Source organism: Peromyscus maniculatus, chromosome 11 (genome assembly GCF_049852395.1).
Source record: "Peromyscus maniculatus bairdii isolate BWxNUB_F1_BW_parent chromosome 11, HU_Pman_BW_mat_3.1, whole genome shotgun sequence".
NCBI lineage: Eukaryota > Metazoa > Chordata > Mammalia > Rodentia > Cricetidae > Peromyscus > Peromyscus maniculatus.
Genome location: NC_134862.1, coordinates 42,560,987 through 42,582,630, shown reverse-complemented (window position 1 = coordinate 42,582,630; position 21,644 = coordinate 42,560,987). Strand labels below are relative to the sequence as shown.

At 40.7% G+C, this 21,644-nt stretch overlaps 1 protein-coding gene across 5 annotated transcripts in view; it reads left to right on the top strand.

Annotated features, from left to right (window-relative positions):
• Positions 1 to 21,644, top strand: part of Mdm4 (MDM4 regulator of p53) — a 41,895-nt gene that overhangs the window by 11,594 nt on the left and 8,657 nt on the right. For 4 of the 5 annotated variants that reach the window (XM_006993234.4, XM_006993235.4, XM_015986718.3 and 1 more), the window contains exons 4-10: positions 983 to 1,116; positions 2,755 to 2,810; positions 7,295 to 7,362; positions 8,102 to 8,201; positions 11,377 to 11,537; positions 16,786 to 16,932; positions 18,479 to 18,559. In XM_006993234.4, the coding sequence (XP_006993296.1) occupies positions 983 to 1,116; positions 2,755 to 2,810; positions 7,295 to 7,362; positions 8,102 to 8,201; positions 11,377 to 11,537; positions 16,786 to 16,932; positions 18,479 to 18,559 (747 nt within the window). The remainder of the gene's footprint in view (positions 1 to 982; positions 1,117 to 2,754; positions 2,811 to 7,294; positions 7,363 to 8,101; positions 8,202 to 11,376; positions 11,538 to 16,785; positions 16,933 to 18,478; positions 18,560 to 21,644) is intronic. The other variant, XR_013043250.1, reaches the window with a different exon arrangement.

The window sequence follows — 21,644 nt, the reverse complement described above, 5'->3', positions numbered from 1 at the left end:
ATGTACTCAAACAGTTTGCAGTTAGTATGGTATGTAGATCCTTCACTTTCCTTAAGCAGAAAACAAAATTATGGAGCTCTCTTAGTTTTCCCTTAGAAGTGCCACATCTATCAGTACTACTGCTGAAATTAAAGATGTCTTTGACTTGCTTATGAGGTTCAACAAGAACTTAGAGTAAAAAGTTTGGTGTTTTTTTTTAACCTACCTTTAAAAAACAATTCAGGGTCAGTTGGGAGGGTAGAAGGGAAATAAACAATGAAGCATTAAAAGATATTTCAGTAGCTGTATCTCCTCTTCTCCCCCATCCCTTCCCCTTTTATCCTCTCTTTCTGTTTGTCATAAAATGTATCCAGTGATTCAACCTAGATAAAAAGGTTCTATGACATGCTTCATCTACATTTAAAAGGACACTTTTCAAGTTGACAGTCAGAAGTTTTTGAAGTCTGAAAAGAAAAAGAATACACTTTTATTTGTTAAAGGCCTAGATTCTGGTTGTTGTGTCCCCGTCCCCGTCCCCCCCAGACAAACTTTCTCTGTGTAACAGTCCTGGCTGTCCTGGAACTTGCTCTGTAGACCAGGCTGGCCTCAAACTCTCAGAGATACACCTGCCTCTGCCTCCCCAGTGCTGGGATTAAAGGTATGTGCCCCCACCCAGCTCTGGTTTTTATATTAGGACTAATGGTCCTAGTTACATTTGACATTTGGACATTTGCCAATGGAATACTGAATTGCTATGGTTTTTCACTGTCAGATCAGTCTGTTTTGGTGCAAAAATCTCTGGCTCTGTTGATGGTTGAGTGCGGGAACCTAGTAGTAGGAAGCATCTATCTAGTTTGAGGATTGCTTATCTACCATCAGCATCCAAACACTGGCAATCTTGTATGTCTTTCTCTTCTAGCAAAATAGCTTAGTCACTCATGGGTAATTTTGATTTCGGTAGTAGTCAGGCTTATCATTTCATGGTGTTTTTATTTCCATGTAGGTAATGCACTATCTAGGCCAGTATATAATGGTGAAGCAGCTCTATGATCAACAGGAGCAACATATGGTGTATTGTGGTGGAGATCTTTTGGGAGATCTGCTGGGATGTCAGAGCTTTTCTGTGAAAGATCCAAGGTAAAAAGGATGAGGGTTTATATATCTTTGAGTGTTTATACCTGATCACTTGAGCTATATAATTTGTTTTTTTTAAGTATGTATTTTAGGGGCTGCATATGTTATCTAGCCAGTGAGATACATGCAGAGTACAATAGTGAGCAGTGTGGACAGTTTGACACACAGACCATGATCGTCTTCATACGTGGTAAAATAATATGACAATAGGCCATAGAAGAGAAGTACATGAAATGGGAAATGGCTGGGACTCAGAGTGTCAGAGGTTCCTCAAAGCAACAAAATTTGAGCTGAGCTGGAGCAATTTTTATGAGGGACTAATTGGAAGGAGAGCCTCTGAATATCTTATAGATAGGTTGAATAGGAAGGAGTCATTACTAGGTTAGAACTTTGTGAGGTGTTACAAAGGAGGACGTGTGAGCTGATAAGAAAATACAGAACTACAGGGCAGTTTGAGGTTCATGGTGAGCCTAGTAAGAATCGAGTAGAGTAAATTTGACCTGTGTGGTAGTCTCTGCTTACATGGGATGAATAGGGCTATTGGCTTATCCTTTCAAGCTAGTTGGTAACTGAGAAGCTAGGGTTCTTTTTGGTTGTTTATTTATTTATTTTAACTTTTTAAGAGAAGCTAGGGTTCTGAAAAACAACTTTTTTTTTGGTTTTTTGAGACAGGGTTTCTCTGTGTAGCTTTGCGCCTTTCCTGGAACTCACTTTGGAGACCAGGCTGGCCTCGAACTCACAGAGATCCGCCTGGCTCTGCCTCCCGAGTGCTGGGATTAAAGGCGTGCGCCACCACCGCCCGGCCCAACTTTTTTTTTTAATTTAAAGTTTTATTTCATGCGTATGAGTGTTTTGCTTGCTTGTATATGTCTGTGCCTCATGTATGTGTTTGCTGAAGGAACCCAAAGAGGGCATAAAATCCCCTGGAATTGAAGCTCCAGCTGGTTGTGAGCCACCACGTGGTGCTGGCAGTTGAACTGTGTCTCTGAGAGCAGTCAGTGCTTTTCAGCTGAGCCATCTGTCTGCCCCACCCACGCTCTCCAGTAATCCTCCTATAGTGATTGCTTTCTTCTGATCTTAGTTTTCACTCTCCCATTTCTCAATCAAAAACAGAAAACTTGACATCTAGAAGGAAAGAATAATTTTCAAAGGCAAGCTCCCTAATAGCAGGGGCTTCTTTTTGTTTTTTTGAATAGGTTCTCACATTAGCCTAAGGTAGGCTCAAAATCAGTGTTTTGCTAAGAATAGCCTTGAACTTGATCTTCCAGCCTGGACCTCCCAAATGCTGGGGTTTCAGGCAAGCACTACTGTACCTGGCTCCTTCCTAATATTTAAATTATTTTAAAAAATTATGGGAAAAAGATTGTGTGTCTCTAGGAGAAAGAAGGAAGGTAACATACCACAGATATATTTAATTAATATATAAGAAAACCCCGGGGGCTGGAGAGATGGCTCAGAGGTTAAGAGTACCAACTACTCTTCCAGAGGTCCTGAGTTCAATTCCCAGCACCCACATGGTGGCTCACAACCATCTGTAATGAGATCTGGTGCCCTCTTCTGTATACATAATAAATAAATCTTTTAAAAAAAAAAAAAAAGAAAGAAAACCCCACAAATATTTATATATTATTTCTTTTACAGCCCTCTCTATGATATGTTGAGAAAGAATCTTGTCACATCAGCCTCTGTTAACACAGGTATGTTATATGTTTCTTCAGTCTGTATTGAAGCTTTGAGTTTAAGGGAGCAAATGGTGGGAACAAGGGTCAAGATGAAAATGGGGTGCTGTCTGTGACATGACTGGGAGGGATATATGTATGACTGTCACACAGAATGGTTTACTGTTAAGTAAGTTCTCACTCTGGTAATCAATCATACTGAAGCTAGGAGGAGGAGAGATGTAAATTGTTTTCCTAGATGTAAATTTTTTTTCCTTTAATTGGCACGGGGGATTGAGCCTAGGGCCTGTATTTATGTGCTGTACCACTGACCTATATTTCTAGAGTTCTGTTTATTGTTTTGAGATAGTTTCTCCTTAAGTTGCCCAGGCTGGCCTTGGTGTCTCACTCTGTAGCCCAGGCAGTCCTTGATTTTGTGGATTCCCCTGACTCTGTCTTCCCAGCAGCTGTATTTCTTGGTGTGTGGAAACAGGCCCAGCTTAAATTTAGTAATTATAAATATTGCGTTATATTTGCTTCATCTTTATATACTTTAAAAAAAAAACAAAGTTACTGTACTCCTAAGTAATAATAAAATGAATAAATGTTCCCTAATCCTATTGAATAAGCTAGTTTGTAGTTTTTCCTGTCATCTTAAAAATACCATTTATTTTTGGTTTGTTCAGGTGAGGATCTATAGTCCATACATTGCATTGGGATTATTGCAAAATACAAATTTACCTGCCTTCTTTGCGTGGGTGTGTGTGAGAGAGATTTGGTTTGATGTTAAATTGATACCTTTTTTTGAATGTCACATAATAATTGTATATATTTGTGGAGTACCATGTACTTTGTTACATATAGAATGTTCAGTGATCAATTTGGGATAACTTAACATATCTACCATCTCAAGTTTATCCTTTTTTGTGTTTTGGAGGCATTCAGAGATCTCCATTTCTAGCTATTGAAATATTCAGTAAACTACTGTGTCCACCGTATTGTGGAATAGGCTACTACTTTTGGTTTTCATCATATTGGTTGAAGATTTGGGTAATTTGTCCTGTAGGACTGCCTTGTTCTAGAATTGACAGATTGTATCCTTGTGGTTCTATTTCTCTACTCTTGCTGTTGTAGAGTAATGCTTGAATAGATTCATTTAAATTAAATTTCTTTGCTGACAGATCTTCATTGATGGTGCTTTGGATTTCTCTTTTCTCCTCTGTGTGTCTCACATTAGTTACTAGCCTGTCGCTCTTTCATATCGATTCTGTGGGCTCTTGGTAGTATTGCTCTGATCCATCTAGTATAAAGGTTCTCCCAAGAAACTTTCACCTTAATGATTTTAGTCATTTGTTTGTGCACCACACATTTCTTTACTTATGAGGCAGAGGCACACGTTGTAGTTCAGGTTGGCCTGGAACTTGCTGTGTATCTGAGGCTAGTCTCAAACTTGGGAATACATGCCTATCCCAACCTCCTGAATATTGGGATCCCAGTCATGAGCCACTACACTTGGCTCAGTAAACTGTTATCTGCAAGCCAGGTTGACTCTTCCCAGACCTTTTAAATACTGCCTTTGAATTTATTAGTTACGAGGAGAAAACTGGCTATTTTGGAGTCTGGTTTCCAAAGTAGCTGGGTAGAGATGCTGCTAAAATGTGTCTGACACTCTCCCTCACTCTGGACAATGAAACTGTCTCCTCTTCCTGTTTGCCTCATTAGATTTGAGAGACACCGTCCAAGTTACACTATCTTGCTAGATTTTGCTTGCGTTCACGGAAGTAAATAGACTGCAAAGAATCTTCTTAAATCTCTTTGTGTCAGTGAAAGACATTGAGAGGGGAGCTTCAAAGAGAGGTCATTTATGAACTAAAACTTCCTTTGGAAAGTCACTGATGGCTTGAAATACATGAAGGTTTTATTTATAATTTTGATTTGTATAGTCAAATTTGTTTTCTGACCCATCCACTGAATATTTAGAGTGAACATATACTTACTTCTCTCCCCTCCCACCCCTTATTTTCTTTCTTGTACCTTTTCTGCATATATCTTTCTCTATTGTGTATTATAAAGATAAAGGATATTTCTTTAACAATTCAGTTCATCTTTACAGCCACCCTTTGAAGAGGTCCTAGAGGTAAAGAAACAGAAGGTTTATCGTTATTTTTAAATCCAATCAGTGATTTGCCCAGTACCAGACTCACAGTCACTGGCCATTGGCTAGTCCTTGCACTCTATTATACCACACACTGATATGTCCTTAATTCTTCTGAACTAACAGAATTTGCTCCACCCTCCCAAGTTTTTGGACACACATTTTTCCTCTGAATATTGTTATTAAACTTTTTTTATTTAACTTGTCATTCTGAAGAAATTTTGTACTTAAAAGCTAAAGAATCCTTATAGAGTGGTGAACACCTGTAATCCCATTACTTGGGAGGCAGAGATGGAGGATCTAAAGTTGCAGTCTAGTGTGGGCTAAATAGCTACCGAGTCTCGGGGAAAAAGAACAAGTATTAAGTATTTAGCATGCTCTTGACCCACATTCCCTCACTGGCAGTATGTAACATAATCATAGCATAATGATGACCTAGGAAATTGTTGCAACTTTTTCAAGGATTTTTTTATGTGTGTATGTAGGGTTTCATAGGGAATTTTGCAAGGACTTTGGATTGTCTGCTCTGACTTGATTTTATAGTTAGTGCTTATGGTTGGATGTCTCTGTTGACCTGAAAATAAATTGGATTGCATGTGTTTTATTTAAAAGGACAAATGAAAAAAAAGTGCTTTTCTTATAACTTGTACCTTTGCAAGTGGGTTAGACCTTTATCTATTTTGATTGTTGAAGAAAATGGTCATTATTTAGAATGAAGGTGGTTCTTTCTAAATAATTTCTCCAACTTTCCCCAGGTATACTAATAAAATGAAGTAAATATAACAAGCTTTGTAGTTTTAAATTTCTTTCTACATTGTAGCTGTCTAGATAATTTCTTCTTTTGCTTTTAACTAGTTTAGCTAAAGTATAAGGCTTTAGTAATACAAGTGACCACAGGTTGCTTTTTTTTTTTAAATAAAAAGAGAACAGCTTCACCTGCATTGTGTTAGTTTGATCTTTGAAGATGACTTTGGCAAGAAAACTCTATCTCTGAAGTTGTCCTCACTTAGCTATAAAAATGCTTCTAGAAATGTTACAATTTTGAAAAATGTTTGTTTTGTGTAAAGCGACTGAATTGTGAGAGTAGTTAGTCTGGATCTGGATTCTCAGCAGATGTTGCTGCTGTTTTCTGTGAATTCGTCTTTCTGACTGCTAGTGGCTGGTGAACCCAGTCCTCAGCAGGCACACTTGAATGTGTCTCAGTTACACAGAGCTTATAGTAATGGTGTAGGTCAGGTTAGCACCTCAGTAGCTTGTTCTTTTCTGTAGTCATGTTTTTAGGTTTTGTTTTACTTGAGACTTATGTAGGTCCTTGGGATACATTTCTTCAGCTGATGCAATATAGGGATGTCTGTCTGGGCTGTGAGATGACTCAGTGGGTTAAGGACTTGCTGTGCAAGCCTGATGACCTGCACCCACTGTGGAAGGAGATAACTGAGTCCTAAAGTTGTCTTCTGACCGTCACAATGCAAGTGTGACATGCATGCCCATTATACACAATAATAGCAGATCGGAAAAATCTATAAGCAATTTCTCTCAACTATGTTCTCCCCCCTCTCTTTTCTCTCTACTTCTGTTGATTGTTTGGAGAGAAACATTCACTTCTTTCTTCTTCCAAAATGTTTGTAGTCACTGAGAAGAATAAGACTTAGTGACCAGTCTGTATTCAAGGGATTGGAGTTAAGATCATGAAATCAAGCCGGGCGGTGGTGGCGCACGCCTTTAATCCCAGCACTCGGGAGGCAGAGGCAGGCGAATCTCTGTGAGTTCGAGGCCAGCCTGGTCTCCAAAGCGAGTTCCAGGAAAGGCGCAAAGCTACACAGAGAAACCCTGTCTCGAAAAAAACCAAAAAAAAAAAAAAAAAAAAAAAAGATCATGAAATCATCGTTGGCATTTAAGCATGCAGGTTTAGGGTTTGCTTGAAGATGGAATTGTTCTCTGAAACAAGTCTGGCATTTCTGGTTTTAGATCTTGTATTACAACACTTAAACATACAAACTGAACAAGTAACCTTTGTTGTTGTTTATAATGTAGGCAGTTTGTTGATAGAGGAAGAGACAAACACTCTATTGTTTTCTGCTTGCGGTCACTTTTTGTGTAAAAATCTGAACACGTGCCATGGAAGAGCATATTCAGCTACTTTTGCTTTCCCCCAGATTGTTCTGGTGTCATCTTTTACCATGGCCTGTCTTGGTTTTTGTCATTTTTAGCAGTTTTGGTTTTTTCCCCCCGTCTTGGGAATGAGAGTCTTTTCCAGGCAGAAGTCCATCTAGAGAGAAGAAGCCTCCTCAGGGCTGTGTGCTGAGGTTTTGTGGAAAGAATGGTTATTACCAGGGAAGGTTTTCCTTTTGTTTCACTTGCTATCCAGATGCTGCTCAGACTCTCGCTCTCGCACAGGATCACAGTATGGATATTCCAAGTCAAGACCAACTGAAGGTAAACTCACCGCACGGTGACTTCTTTTCTTGTACAGAGTGGCCCCTTCTCTGTACCTGTGGACCTGGGGCTCCCAAGGCCTTTTCGTGACTGTGGTAAGAATTTAGTAAGAAAAGTCCTTGGGAGTTCACAGTCCAGGGACAGAGTGAACCTTCTCTGTTCTGCCCTTACCAGAGTTCCAGTCTCTGAATGTGTCTTTGGGATGTAGCACTTCTGATTTTCACTTCTTCCAGTTGCTCTCTCTCTCTGTCTCTCACTCTCTGTCTGTGTGTGTGTTTGCGCATGCATGTGTTTAAGATGGTACATATTGGAGTTTTTGAAGAATTGCTGTACTAGACTCTAGCAGGCTCGTTGCAGTTCAGTTTATGTCATGACATTTCCTAAAGTTTCCTCAAACCTGGGGAAACATAAGATCATCTTGGAATATGGTGAGGATGTCACACGTTTTCTGAATTATGCCTAATATGAAGTAGGCTATGCAGAGAACCTGTTTTTCAGTAGTGTATTTGTCCTTTGTACAGAGGTTATTCCCCTTCCCCAAGTTTGGGATTCTGCCAGTTCTTCTCGTGGTGTTGAGAGGTGTTGTGTTGCTTTACTTGACAACTCTTGTCAGCTGCAGAGCTCTCTTTCTTGTGCGTAACCCATTGTGTTGCACACTAACTGGTGAGCCAGAATGGAACTGCTACATCCCCTGGTCTTAGTCATTGCTGCTGTCCTGATCGGCACCTTCCCCTTTCAGCACAGTGCATCAGGATGCTCCAGTTCCAGAAAAAGGAATGAAGAAGATGATACGTATACACTGCCTACCTCACAATGTAAACGCAGAGATTCTAGAGGAGGTAAGCTTCGGGTTAAGACTTTTTCTCCCTCCTTCTTCCTCCTTCATTTGTTCTTCTAGAAATGGCATCTGCTGTGGTCCTGCTGCAGCCTGGGTTCAGGTTCTGAGATGGGGAAGGGGTGTTGGCATGAAGAAATGTGCTTCCCGACCACCAGATGAGTTTCACACAAGTGGCTGGCCGGGAATAGCTCCAGCTGTCTTTATTATACATCAGAAACAAGCATCAAGCATGTTTTTCCATACTAACAAGTTTTCCGTCCTCTAATGTTAACCTCCAGCAAAAACAAATGTCAGATATGTTTTCTCTCAAGTTTTACATCAGAACATCTTTAAACAAAAAGCAATGCTTATCATTTTGCTAGCTTCGCCAAATACCGAGCCAGGTAAATCCTGTCTAAAAATACTAAAAGGTGATTGACATAGGCACACATTTTTAAGAACAACAATCCCGTTCAAAACATATTTACAGAAATAGGGGTGATCTGCCTTCGATCCTGTCAGCACTGAATCAGAACAGCTCCCAGGGTCTGAAGTGACAGCTGATGTCCCCAGACAAGAAACCTGAGGAGCATCCCAAAGAATTTTAGGGGAAGATATTAGAGAAAAAATGGGGTTTCCAGGAATGATCACAGCTGTCCCATGCATGGTTGATAAAATGACACTAAACCCGCCAAGAGAATGATTAGTATTGTGAGAGAGGAGAGCATGCAGGCTGCATGGTTCCAGCATTGTTCTGCACTGTCCCAAACTCCACTGGTCCTTGCCACGTGAGACTGTCCCCATGGGCTTTTGCCTCATCTGGAGACCCATTGGAAAAGCACTCATGTACTGGTCCGAAACTAGCTCCCTGCAGGCTCCCTGCAGGCATCTGTCTAGATAGTAGGTATTCTTGGGCAGCTTCTGGACAGTGGGTGGTACGGGACTCTTGCATGAGCTGGCAAGCTTGAGGGGATGTTGCGTGTTTGAATTTGCTCTTGTCACGTTCTCTGTGAAAGGACTCACTGTGCTCAGCCTTGTGAGTTTTGGTCGCCCTCTGTAGACTTCACATTTTGACTTGGCTTTTGTCTTTTGAGGTGCACCTAATTTTTAAAGATTTAAAGTTGGCAAGAATGGCAGAATCTATGTAGCATCACAATCTATGTTCAGCCCAGAGGCCAACATTAGACAGCAAGTGGAGTAGTTGTGCTGCCGTAGTTGAGCCTTTCATCCTGCTAGACACATGGTTGGGAATGAGTTAACTGAGATTTTGGAAGTTTCTCCTAAACTGTTTTCTGAAAATTTGGATTTTTTTAAATGTACAAAATCATAAATTTCCCCAAAGGTATTTAGTTTATGGCATAATGCTTTCTAGTATCTGGTTCCTGATTCATAATCGGGTCAAAGGCAGATTAGACTTTTGATTATATCTCAAAAAGTTATGTTACGGGGCTGGAGAGGTGGCTCAGCGGTTAAGAGCACTGGCTGTTCTTCCAGAGGACCCAGGTTCAATTCCCAGCACCCACATGGTAGCTCACAACTGTCTTTAATTCCAGTTCCAGGGGATCCCACACCCTCACACGGACATACATGCAGGCAAAACACCAATGCACATGTGTTTAAAAAAAGGTTATGTTCTAAAGTATTATATGTTTAAATTTGAATTAGTTTATCATGCTGGCTTGATTTCTCACTGTATTTGAATATAAATTGATTTTTTGTTGTTGTTGTTTTTGTTTTTTGAGACAGGGTTTCTCTAGCTTTGGAGCCTGTCCTGGACTAGCTCTGTAGACCAGGCTGGCCTTGAACTCACAGAGATCCGCTTGCCTCTGCCTCCCGAGTGGTGGGATTACAGGTGCGCATACCACCGCCTGTCATAAATTGATTTTTTAATCTTATGTGTTTACATTGAAGCTATTTTAGTCTTTTAAATGTGTGCTTTCATTTAACTGCAGATCCTTATTTTCTGCTCAAAAACAGCTTTTTAAAATAATAGCTCAAGTCACTATATGTAATTTGTGGTAGAAATTTAGGAATGAATAGTTTCAGAATTTCCAGGAAGATCTATAGGTAGAAAACATTTTTACCTGTGGAAAGAATTATTCATATTCCTTTCATAGTAAATTGTAGAGCTTGAATATTTGAGGATAACTAGTGATTCTGTCTTGGGAATTAGTTTCTGATCATTACAGTAATGAATGGATGAAAATGTAATTTAAGTTTCTCTGGCCACAAATAGGCCTGTGATAATAAAGGGATGTCATTAGTTGTGCTCTGGCAGGGACCAGTTATTTCGGAAATCTTTGAATCACATGAGCCTGGGCACGTTTATGCTTCTGTGATTGCCATCTCCAGGTCCAATACATTGGAAAGAGAGAGAAGACAGTGAGAAAGTAGGGGAAGGGTCAAGTACTAAAGAGCTAGCAAAGATGACAGATGGCAACAAAAGTGAACTTAGAACTGTCTAAGTCTTTAAAACTGTGGGGCCTTGTCATCTGTGGTCCTTCTAGGAGCCCTTGATCCAGAAAGACAAATACATGTTTATTTGGGCAGTTTGGAGTTCTCTGTTGATAGTTATTACCTAATAAAATATACACATTACTGATAAATATCTCAAATATGTGGCCCCAGGAAGACTTGAACCTTGTGACTCCCCATTAGGATCTGTACCCCCCAGCTTTGATCTTGGGTTTGGCTACTGCATTATTAACATTTGTAATACACTGACTGAGCCATTTTCAAAACATGTATTACAGTAAGTCATCATCATTATTATTATGTGTTTTTATTTGTTTTTGAGACCAGATATCACGATGTAGCCCTGGCTAACCTGGAACTTGCTATATGATGGGATTAGAGGCAGGTGTGTGCCAACATGCTCGGCTCTAAAGTCATTATCATTGTTTATTACAGTGTTAGAAATGTTTAAAATTTCAGAAAATGGCAATTTTTGAAATCCTTTTAGAACAGTACATTCAGATACTTCTAGAGTTTCTTGTCCTGAAGTGATCTTCTCATCATATTACTGCTTGCTAATGGAACCTAAATGGGAGATGTGAGCCATGCGAGTATGGTATTTGTTTCCTTCTTACTGAGAAGAGGAGTTTCTTTTTACTTATTTTTACAAAGATTGTTCAGTGTTCTGAGAAAATCTTGGTGGTTCTTTGTCACCTACAGTTACTTTCATTTGATTTCTGTAGATGAAGACTTAATAGAACATTTAACTCAAGATGAGACATCTAGGCTGGACCTTGACTTTGAGGAGTGGGATGTCGCTGGCCTGCCATGGTGGTTCTTAGGGAACTTGAGAAACAACTCTATACCTAGAAGTAATGGCTCAACTGACTTACAGACCAATCAGGTAAGAGTCCAGTCTGAGGGAAGCTGCTGTGTGGGTCTTGCTTACTGTGACTGTATTGCATTCTTACTGCTTTGTTTTATCTGTATGAATAGGATGCCCAGATCTCTACAGACTTTTCCAAATCCCACAGTGAACGCTGTACATAAGTGGTGGACACTCTAATAAAATCTGATCTTGAACATGAAATCGATATAGTTTAGTCAAGCTACAGGAGATACTGACTTCTTCTCTGTCCTATACATTCAGGTTGTCAGGACTTTGTCCAAAACACGTCAGAAGCTAGCCTGTTTTGTTTTTACGGCTTTAACTGTCATAACCCAATTAAGCCATTACTGTTCTTCATGTAGGTCGTGGGGCAGTGTCACACCACAGCTCTTTTCTTGGTTTTAATATTTTTGATTTTTGAAAACGTGTGTGTGTGTGTGTGTGTGTGTGTGTGTGTGTGTGTGTGTGTGTGTGTGTGTGTGTACTGTGTGTGTGTACTGGGAGGAGGGTGGATTAGATCTCCTGGAACTAGAGTTTCAACAGTTGTCAACTTCATGTGGGTATTGGGAACTGAACCTGGTACTCCAGGCCTGAATCCTCCCTGTGGAGTGGTCCTCATATGTAATCAGGAAGTGGTTGGTGGACTGGCTGGTTTTGTGGGTCAGCTTGACACAAGCTAGAGTCATGAGAGAGGAAGTCGCCTCAGTTGAGGAAATGCCTCCATGAGATCCAGCTGTAAGGCATTTTTTCAATCATTTATCAGTGTGCGAGGGCCCAGCTTCCTTGTGTGTGGGGCCATTCCTGGCTGGTAGTCCTGGGTTCTATAAGAAAGCAGGCTGAGCAAGCCAGGTGAAGCAAGCCAGTAAGCAGTACCCCTCCATGGCCTCTGCATCAGCTCCTGCCTCTAGGATCCTGCCCTGTTTGAGTTCTTATCTGCTTCAGCGAGAAACAGCAATGTGGAAGCATAAGCCAATTAAACCCTTTCCTCTCTAGCTTTTTTTTCATGGTGTGTTGTTGTAGCAATAGAGATAGTTGGTTACTCCCGTAGCAGACCATTATTGCACCAGTGGGTACATCTTATCTGATAAGTTGGTATTATAGGGTTCTTCTCATCTAGGAAAGTATATTGATGAATTTCTCCCCAAGAGTACATTTTTTGTTTTTGGTTTTTATGAGACAGGGTCTCTACATAGCCCTGACTGTGTGCCCTGGAACTTAACAATGTAGACCAGTCTGATCTCACAAGAGCTCTGCCGGTCTTTGCCTCCTGAGCTCTTAGCAAGAGTACATTTTTTAATGAATAACTTGCATTATTGCCATGTTTATAATTCTTCTGTGGGATCAGAAAACAAGTAGAATAAAATCTAGACTCCTTACTGTGGGGGTCCAGCTCCCACCCTTTGAAGGGTTCTTAGGTGAAGGAGAGAGGAATTAAGAAATAGTAGGTAGAAAGAGAGACCTAGAAAGACAAACACAGTATAGCTTTGGGAGGGCCTGGATCAATACTCCACAGCATTGTCCTTTATTGAAAAGGGCTTTTTATAATATACCAAGGGGAAAGGCAAAGGACCTCCCTTTGCAAGATCAAAGCACACCGTACAGCCTAGTGTAGCTAGCTTCCAAACACCCGGTAACCACACCCTTGGTCAAATCATCCCATTATGCAGCCCTGCTGGGTAAAGCAAGCTCAGATTATCTGACCCTGAGTAAATTCTCACTAGAGCCTCTGTGGACTCCCACATCTTACCATAGCTGTAGCTTATCTTCATCAGTCTTCATTGTTCACTGCCTGCCTTCTAGACACACAAGACTGTGTAATCCTTGAAATTCAGCGTTCCTGCCTCCCTCAGGCAAACTTAAATTTGTTTTCTGCTTTGTGAAATGTTTCTCTCCCAAATCTTTTTATTTCCTTCTCATGATTTAGAACTTGACTTGAAGGTGGTTTCTTTTTGGAGGTCATTATCACTGGTTCCAAGGTTACTATGTTGCATAATTCCAGAGGGATCCATTTCTTATTTTGTAGATGTGCACTTCTGAGCAATAACCCTATAAAACCCACCCTCAAAAGTCCCTCCTCTACAGCCACCCTATTCCTTTACCTTTTTTTCTTAAGTCTTCCTTAAGTTTTAAAAGTTAGTATATAAAGTAATGGGTTTCATTATGGCATTTCTATATATCATTTTATTGAGTAAAAAATGCTTTTACTAATAACAAAAGTGAGTAAACAAATAAGCTGGACATTCATAACGTGAATCACCTTTTTTTGTTTGTTTGTTTTTGTATTTTGAGACAGGGTTTCTCTGTAACTTTGGCACCTTTCCTGGAACTCACTCTGTAGCCCAGGCTGGCCTTGAATTCACAGAGACCTGCCTGCCTCTGCCTCCTGAGGGTTGGGATTAAAGGGGTGCGCCACCATCACCCGGCCGTGAATCAACTTTTAAGACAGTGATGGCATAAGTAATTAGCAATTTTATTTATATTGTTTTAACAAAATAAAATATAAGATAAAAATTGTCATATTGAAGTTGGACAGGGCAAACCAACAGAAAGAAAAGTGTAGTGTGAATCTTTTTTGTTTTGTTTTTTTGTTTGTTTTTTTGAGACAAGGTTTCTCTGTGTTTTGATGCTTGTCCTGGATCTCACGCTGTAGACCAGGCTGGCCTGGCTGGCCTCGAACTCACAGAGATCCATCTGCCTGTCTCTGCCTCACAGTGCTGGGATTAAGGACGTGCGCCGCCACCGCCCAGCTAAAGTTTTTTTTCTTTCTATTTTTATTTTATCCGCATTGGTGTTTTGCCTGCTTGTATATCTTCATGAGGGTCTCAGGTCCCCTGGAACTGAAGTTACACATAGTTTTGAGCTGCCACGTGGACACTGGGAATTGAACCCAAGTCCTCTGAAAGAGCAGTCAGTACTCTTGACCACTGAGCCATCTCTCCAGCCCCTGTAGTGCGAATTCTAAGTGGTCTTAATAATAAAAACCAGGAGTCAGATATCAGGGTAAATGCTGAAAGATCAGAGAAGTAAAGGAGCAGCCAGCCACAGTCACCTCTTACCTCTCCGAATCCTCCTACCGAGAAAAAGCTGAGCTCCTGTGTCCGCCCACCTTACATTCCTCTTTCTGCCCAGCCATATCACTTCCTGTCTCCTGTCTATACAGACCTCCAGACCTCTATGATTAACTAATGACTAATTCCACCATCTGATCTTAAGGCAAGTTTTATTTGTTAAAGCACAAACAAAATACTACCACAGCAAAACTCCCAAGAGAAGACACAAGAATTAGAGACGACCCACTTGTTCACACACATAGGAGTCCCATAAAAATACTAAACCGAAAGCTATAATATGTACACAGAGGACCTGGTGCAACCTGTGTAAGCCCTGTGCTTGCTCCTTCCATCCTTGGGAGTTGATATGAGCTTTGCTCAATTGATTTAGAGGGTTCATATATCTGTTTCATTTTGTTTTTTTGAGACAGGGTCTCACTATGCAGCTTTGGTTGTCCTGGAACTCATTCTGTAGACCATGCTAGCCTCTAACTCAGAGATCCGCCTGCCTCTGACCCCCAAACGCTGGGATTAAAGGTGTGCACTGCCACTATGCCTGGTTCATATTTTATTCTTAATGGTTCTCCATCCCCACTCCCTCCCTGTGTCCTCCACCTGGTGGCCCGTTCTCCCCTTTAGTAGTGTCTCTTTTGCTTTCATGTCACATGTAGTCCATGACTTTCTTCCAATCCTTAATATCTCTTTTTGTCCTTGATAGTTTCATGAGGCCTCCCTCCCCCAATTAACATCTAGAACTTGCATATGGCAGGCAACATTCATTGTATGTCTTTCTGAGCCTGGGTTATTTTATTTAACAAAATGCTATCTGGGTCATCCGTTTTCCTGAAAGTGTCATTTTTCCTTATGTCTAAGTAAGATTCTATTGTCTCTAGGTACCATAGCTTTATCCATTCATCTGTTTGTTCCGCTTCTTAGCCAGTGTGAGAAGTACAGCAATAAACATGGATGTGCAAGTTATCTGTGATAGGCTTAGAGTCCTCTGCGTGTATACTGGAGTGGAAAAATTGTATGTGAAACTTTGACACGGGTTTCCATAGTGACTCCATTCGTTTTGTTGTTACTGGGGTGTGTGTGTGTGTGTGTGTATGACTGCGTTAGTTTATTGTCCCACTAGCATTCCTTTTCATCATTTCTTGTTTGTTGTCTTGCTTTGATCTTAGTTGATATTCTCAATTGTACTTGCCACTTTATAGAAACACTGTTAAGTTTTATGTTTGTAATTATTGTTTACTCTCATTGAAATGTAAGACCAGGCCTTTTGCATTGTTCACTTACTGAGTACCTAGAATAGTATCTAGTACATAATATGCATTTAGTGAGTGTTCTTTAAAAAAGGTCATAGAACAGTAGCAGAACACAAAGTTCTAGAAAATGTCATATGGATAATGGGCTGGAAAGATGGTTCAGAGGTTAAGATGTTCTTGAAGAGGATGTGGGTTCAGTTCTCAGCATCCACATGGTTGATCACATCTTGTTACAGCTCTAGTTCCAGAGGATCCCTTTTTCTGGCCTCTGCATTGCATGCAGCAAAACACCTATGGACATAAAATAAGGGAAAAAAAAAATCCTTAACAGATGTCTGTAGGTGAATGTAAAAGTTAAGTTTGCATATGTTGGGTGTTTAAAGCTTCAGAAAGTAGTTGTGTGTGGTGGTGCATGTGTACAGTCTGAGCACTGAAGAGGTTGGGGGCAGGAGAACATTGAGTTTGAGGCCAGTCTGAGCTATAGCATGAATTCTAGGCTCACCAGGACTACATAATGAAATTGTTTTTCAAAAAGAAACACAAATTTCAAGAGTATCATGTTCAGAGAGTGGGACTGCCATCAATATTTTTTCTGGAAAGCAGTTACTGATCATTAAATTAGGAAGGAATATGTCAGAAAGCATAGAACTTTCCTAAATTCTTGTGTGGAGATGACTGTTGAATGCATTGTGTTTAGTAGAGCTACTGGTAAGTTCTTTTACGCTATTTTTGTACCATTTTTTGTAGATTGTACCTCATTTAGTGTTAAAAATTCCTGGTCAGGTACCTGTATATCTACCCATTTTGTAGCCTTAGAAGGTGACCTGCTGAATGAAGACATGTCTGTGAGGAAAGTCATGGTGTTCTCTGGATGGCATGTGAAGAAGATTAAGTTGGTTCAGCATCTCTCATAAGTCACTGATTACAAAACTTGTTTTTCTCTATTAGGATGTAGGTACTGCCATTGTTTCAGACACTACGGACGATTTGTGGTTTTTAAATGAGTCAGTGTCAGAGCAACTAGGTGTTGGAATAAAAGTTGAAGCTGCTAATTCTGAGCAAGCAAGTGAAGTGGGGAAAGCAAGTGACAAAAAGGTATGTGTGAACATTTTCCCTCCGAATGGAACTGCGTTCTTAGAACTGTCTGTTTAGGTGTTGAATATTTCTCTGTTCTAGTTTTCAGATTTAGATTAAGTTAGACAAGGCTGCCTTGGAACTGAGCCAGGATTCGTGGAGAAGCTCTTGTTGCTTTAGGGACATGCTGCCCCTTTCCTCCTCTGCATCTTAGAGTATTTCTTCTAGAAACTTATGCAAAGCTGTAAATGGCCTCAGCAGTTTCTGTTACAGAGAAATGTCCTTATGTTTTAAGAACCTTGGTAGTTTTGTTACCACTTTATAACTAAACTGGAAAAAGCTATTGTTTAAAACATATTTACAGTGAGTTTGATTTTCATCCCCATCTGGGGATGGGGGCTAGAGAGATAGCTCAGTGCTTCAGAGCCCTTCCTGCTGCTCTCCAGAGGACATGATGAGTTCACTTCTAGCACCCATGTCTGGTGACTCACTGCTTCTCACTCCAGCTCCAGGGGACCTAATGCTCCCTTCTGGCCTCCTTGGGCACTGTATTCACATGCATAAACCTGTATGCACACACATAATTAAAAATAAAGTCATAAAATAAAAGGAGTCAGAGCTGAGGGTAGTGGTATATGCCTTTAATCCCAGCACTGGGAGGCAGAGGCAGGTGAATCTCTTTGAGTTTGAGGCCAGCCTGGTCTACAGAGCTTGTTCCAGGCTGGCCAGTGCTACACAGAGAAACCCTGTCTTGAAAAACTTGAAGGAAGTGGACTGTCAGTGCTGTGGTATGAACACACACTGTTACAGCAGCAGCTCAGCGCTCAGCAGAGTTGGGCAGCAGAGCTAGTGCTTAGCACATAGACAGGTCTCAGTAATACCTGCTGATGACGTGTGTGAAAATAGACCAGACCCGTTACTTTGTACACTAAGTGAACAAAAAATGAAAGGAAAAAAAATACTGAGTAAATGTAGCAGTAGATAAATGCAACAACAAAAACAAATGCCTGGTTAAATCGGGCCATCTTATTCATAAAGTTTTTCATAGGAACTTGGGGTTTTTGCTATAAATATGTTAGACTCTCTAAACCAGTTATAGACAACATTGGAAGGACAGTTTGGAAATTTTTATATAAAGTAGAACAGGTCTTAAAATACTTGAACATTTGAGACAAAATTATAGTTTTGCCTTGTAGACCTGGCTGTTCCAGAACTTGCACAGATCCACCTACCTCTGCTTCCTGAGTGCTGGAATTAAAGGTATACACCACCACCCCAGCCAGTAGGTGCTGTGTTACATTGCTGGCATTTGTTTTCTTTGAAGTTGTAAATTTGGACACCTCTTTTTGAAAATAGAAGATATTTGGTAACCCTCTGGCTGCTTTTCCATCATTAATGTTACTAAATTGTCAACCATATGTCAACAGGATCAAGGTTTCGGTCTTACATTTATGTTATATCCTTTTTAAGTGGTAGTGATATGGGACAGAGTGAGTTTTGTATTGAAGCTGTTCATCACTTTTGCTTTGTGGTTAGCATTTCTAATGTGGTCTGTTTACCTTCACAGATGATTGGAGTGGGAAAAGATGATGATCTTGAGGACCCTAAGTCCTTGAGTGAGGATACTGATGTGGAACTAACCTCTGAGGTAAAAACTGTTTGGCTGTGGCCAATTTTTAGCTGAATCGTAGTTCCCATGCATTGAAGACTGTCACTTTTTACTTTTTCTGTCTACTTTTACTACTTGTAAAATGTGTTGGGTTCTTTACATTTCAGCTTCTTAAGTTTTTTTTTTTTTGTTGTTGTTTTTTGAGATAGGGTTTCTCTGTGTAGCTTTGCGCCTTTCCTGGATCTTGCTCTGTAGACCAGGCTGGCCTTGAACTGACAGAGATCTGCCTGCCTCTGCCTCCTGAGTGCTGGGATTAAAGCATGTGCTACCACCACCAGGCTATAAAACAACGATTTGATCTAATATTTCCCTACCTTGGGAAAGTCAAATACCTCTGTTCCCACTATCAAAACTCTAGACAACTGGGTGGTGGTGTTGTACACCTGTAATTCCCAGCACTCAGGAGGCAGAGGCTGGTGGATCTCTGAGTTTGAGGTCAGCCTGATCTACAGAGGGAGTTCCAGGACAGTCAGGGATACACAGAGAAACCCTGTATTAAAAAACAAAAACAAAAAAAACAAAAAACAAAAAACAAAAAAAACAGAACAAAACAGGAGGTGGCATGGGGAGATGGTTCTGTGGGTAAATCACTTGCTGTGAAAGCATGAGGACTTTATTCAGAACCCTTGAAAGGCAGGCTTAGTAGTGCGTGCCTGTAATCCAAGTAGTCTGTAATCCAAGTGCTCTTGTGGCAACAAGGAGGAGAGGAGAATTCCTGGAAGCTTACATGCCAACTAGCCTGGCATATGCAGTAGCTAATGACAGGGACCTTGTCTCAAGGTGGAAGGGGAACAACAACCTGAAGTTACCCCTGATCTCCACAAATACGCCATGGCACAAACCCACACGGAGCCCCCCAGCTCCCGACACACACCCAGAGTAGTCCTCCATTGCTTTCCCTCATTTGAACACCTTTCTCATCCTAAGGACAGTTCTATACGTTTTGTAAAGTCTTTGAGTTAGAAAAGCAATTTTATCAACATCTGTTAAAAAGATGTAAATGAATGAGTTAGAAAAGCAATTTTATCAGTATCTGTTAAAAAGATGTAAATGAATCTGCTGCTGGGGGTGCAGTGTACTCAGGAGGCAGAAGCAGGAGGATCTCTGAGATCTAGGCCAGCCTGGTCTGCAGAGTGAGATCCAGGACAGCCAAGGCTACACAGATAAACTGTCTTGACAAACAAACAAAAATATGCAAATGAAAACTAGCTTAATTTCCACACAGTTAATATTAATGGAGGGTTACTAAAGAGTTGATTATTAAGCTTATAGGTAATAGGACAAGTTTGTTGCCAAGTGACAAGTTAAATCAGCTTAAATTTATACTTTGAGTTTTTTTTTTTTTTTAAATCAAGTTTCCGCTTTAGCTTACTGTGGAAACTTGCTAGGAGTTGAATAAAAAGGGCATTTCATATTTTGCTGCTTGGAGATAGAACTTTAGTTTGTCCCTGGTGTTGATTCTCACCCTTTGTCCCTACTGCTGTTGACTATTATGGTAATTCTTTGCAAAATCATCTCTCTTTGCAAAGATAAGTGATAAAGTGGAACATAATTGGTCTAGTAAGTGTTCTTGACCATAATACAAATAGCTGAGATAAATGTTCTCATCTTAATCAGACTTCTGTGGCACTTGGGCACAGAAAAGCTATTAAGCAAATAGATGATATTTCATCAAATCAAAGATGCCATTGGACTCAATAAGCCCTGCTATTTTATGTACTATAAAAAAGCAATGGCAATTAAACTCTAGCATACTATTGATTATGAATTCCAAATTATTATGACGGTCTTTTGAGTATTTATATAGCATTTCAGGCAAGATTGAAGGGTCCTAAACTGGTGAGTGTTGTAGTTTAACAAATGTTCTATGCCTCTTGCCTCTCATTCTAGGCAGTTGAGTTGTGACCTCTGCATTTGCAGTGCTTGGCCTTTGTGTTGTGTATCAGTTACTTTTCCATTGCTCTGAAAAAAAAAACACCATGACCCGGGCAACTTACAAAGACAGTATTTAATCACTCCTAAAGTTCCAAAAGGTTAGATTGCAGAACGAAGATAAGGCGGTATGAACAGTTGATTGCTCACATCATAAATTGCAAAGTAGAGAGCTGAGGAGGCTTGGAGACTTTGGAAACCTCAGGTTGCCTCCCAGTTACACCTCTTCCAATAAGGCCATGTCTTAGTGTTCTATTGCTGTGAAGAGACACCATGACCATGGCAATTCTGATTTAGAAAAAAGCATCCAGCCCCCCCCCCCCCCCCCCCCAGCTGAGGACTGAACCCAGGGCCTTGCACTTGCTAGGCAAGCGCTCTACCACTGAGCTAAATTCCCAACCCCAGAAAAAAGCATTTAATTGAGGCTTGCTTACCATTTCAGAGGTTTAGTCCATTCTGGTCACAGCAAGGAGCATGGCAGCATGCTCTGACATGGTGCTAGAGAAGGAATTGAGAGTTCTTCATCTGGATAATGCAGGCAGCAGCAGGAGAGAGAGAGCCACTGGTCATGACATGGGCTCTTGACGCCTCAAAGCCCACCTCCAGTGACACACTTCCTCCAACAAGGCCACACCGCCTAACTCTTTCAAATAGCGCCACTCCCTGGTGACCAAGCCTTCCGATCTATGAGCCTATGAGGGCCGTTCTTACTCAGATCACCACAGGCCACAGCTCCTAATTCTTCCCAATAGTTCACCAACTGGGAACTAAATATTAAAATGCCAGAGACTTATGAGGGGGTATCCATTAGACTACCACATCCTGAAAGAAGTCTAGTCTGCCTGTGTCAGATCATTGATTCTGTCAGAACCAGGCAATCATTCACATACTCCTGGCTCATTCCAGATAGCTGCCTTTGAATTAAGCAAGGCATTTAAAATTCATTGAGCTGTAGGTCTTCTAATAGAGAAAAGTAGAAGGAAAATTGCTTGGCATTCAAGGATAAGGACATCATTTTTCCAAGGTGTGATTTAGGCATGCCATTAGCTACTTATGACCCTGGAACAGTGAGAGGTTGAGGAAAATCATTTTCAAGTCTCCTTTTTTTTGGTTTTCTCATTGGTAAGGGTTT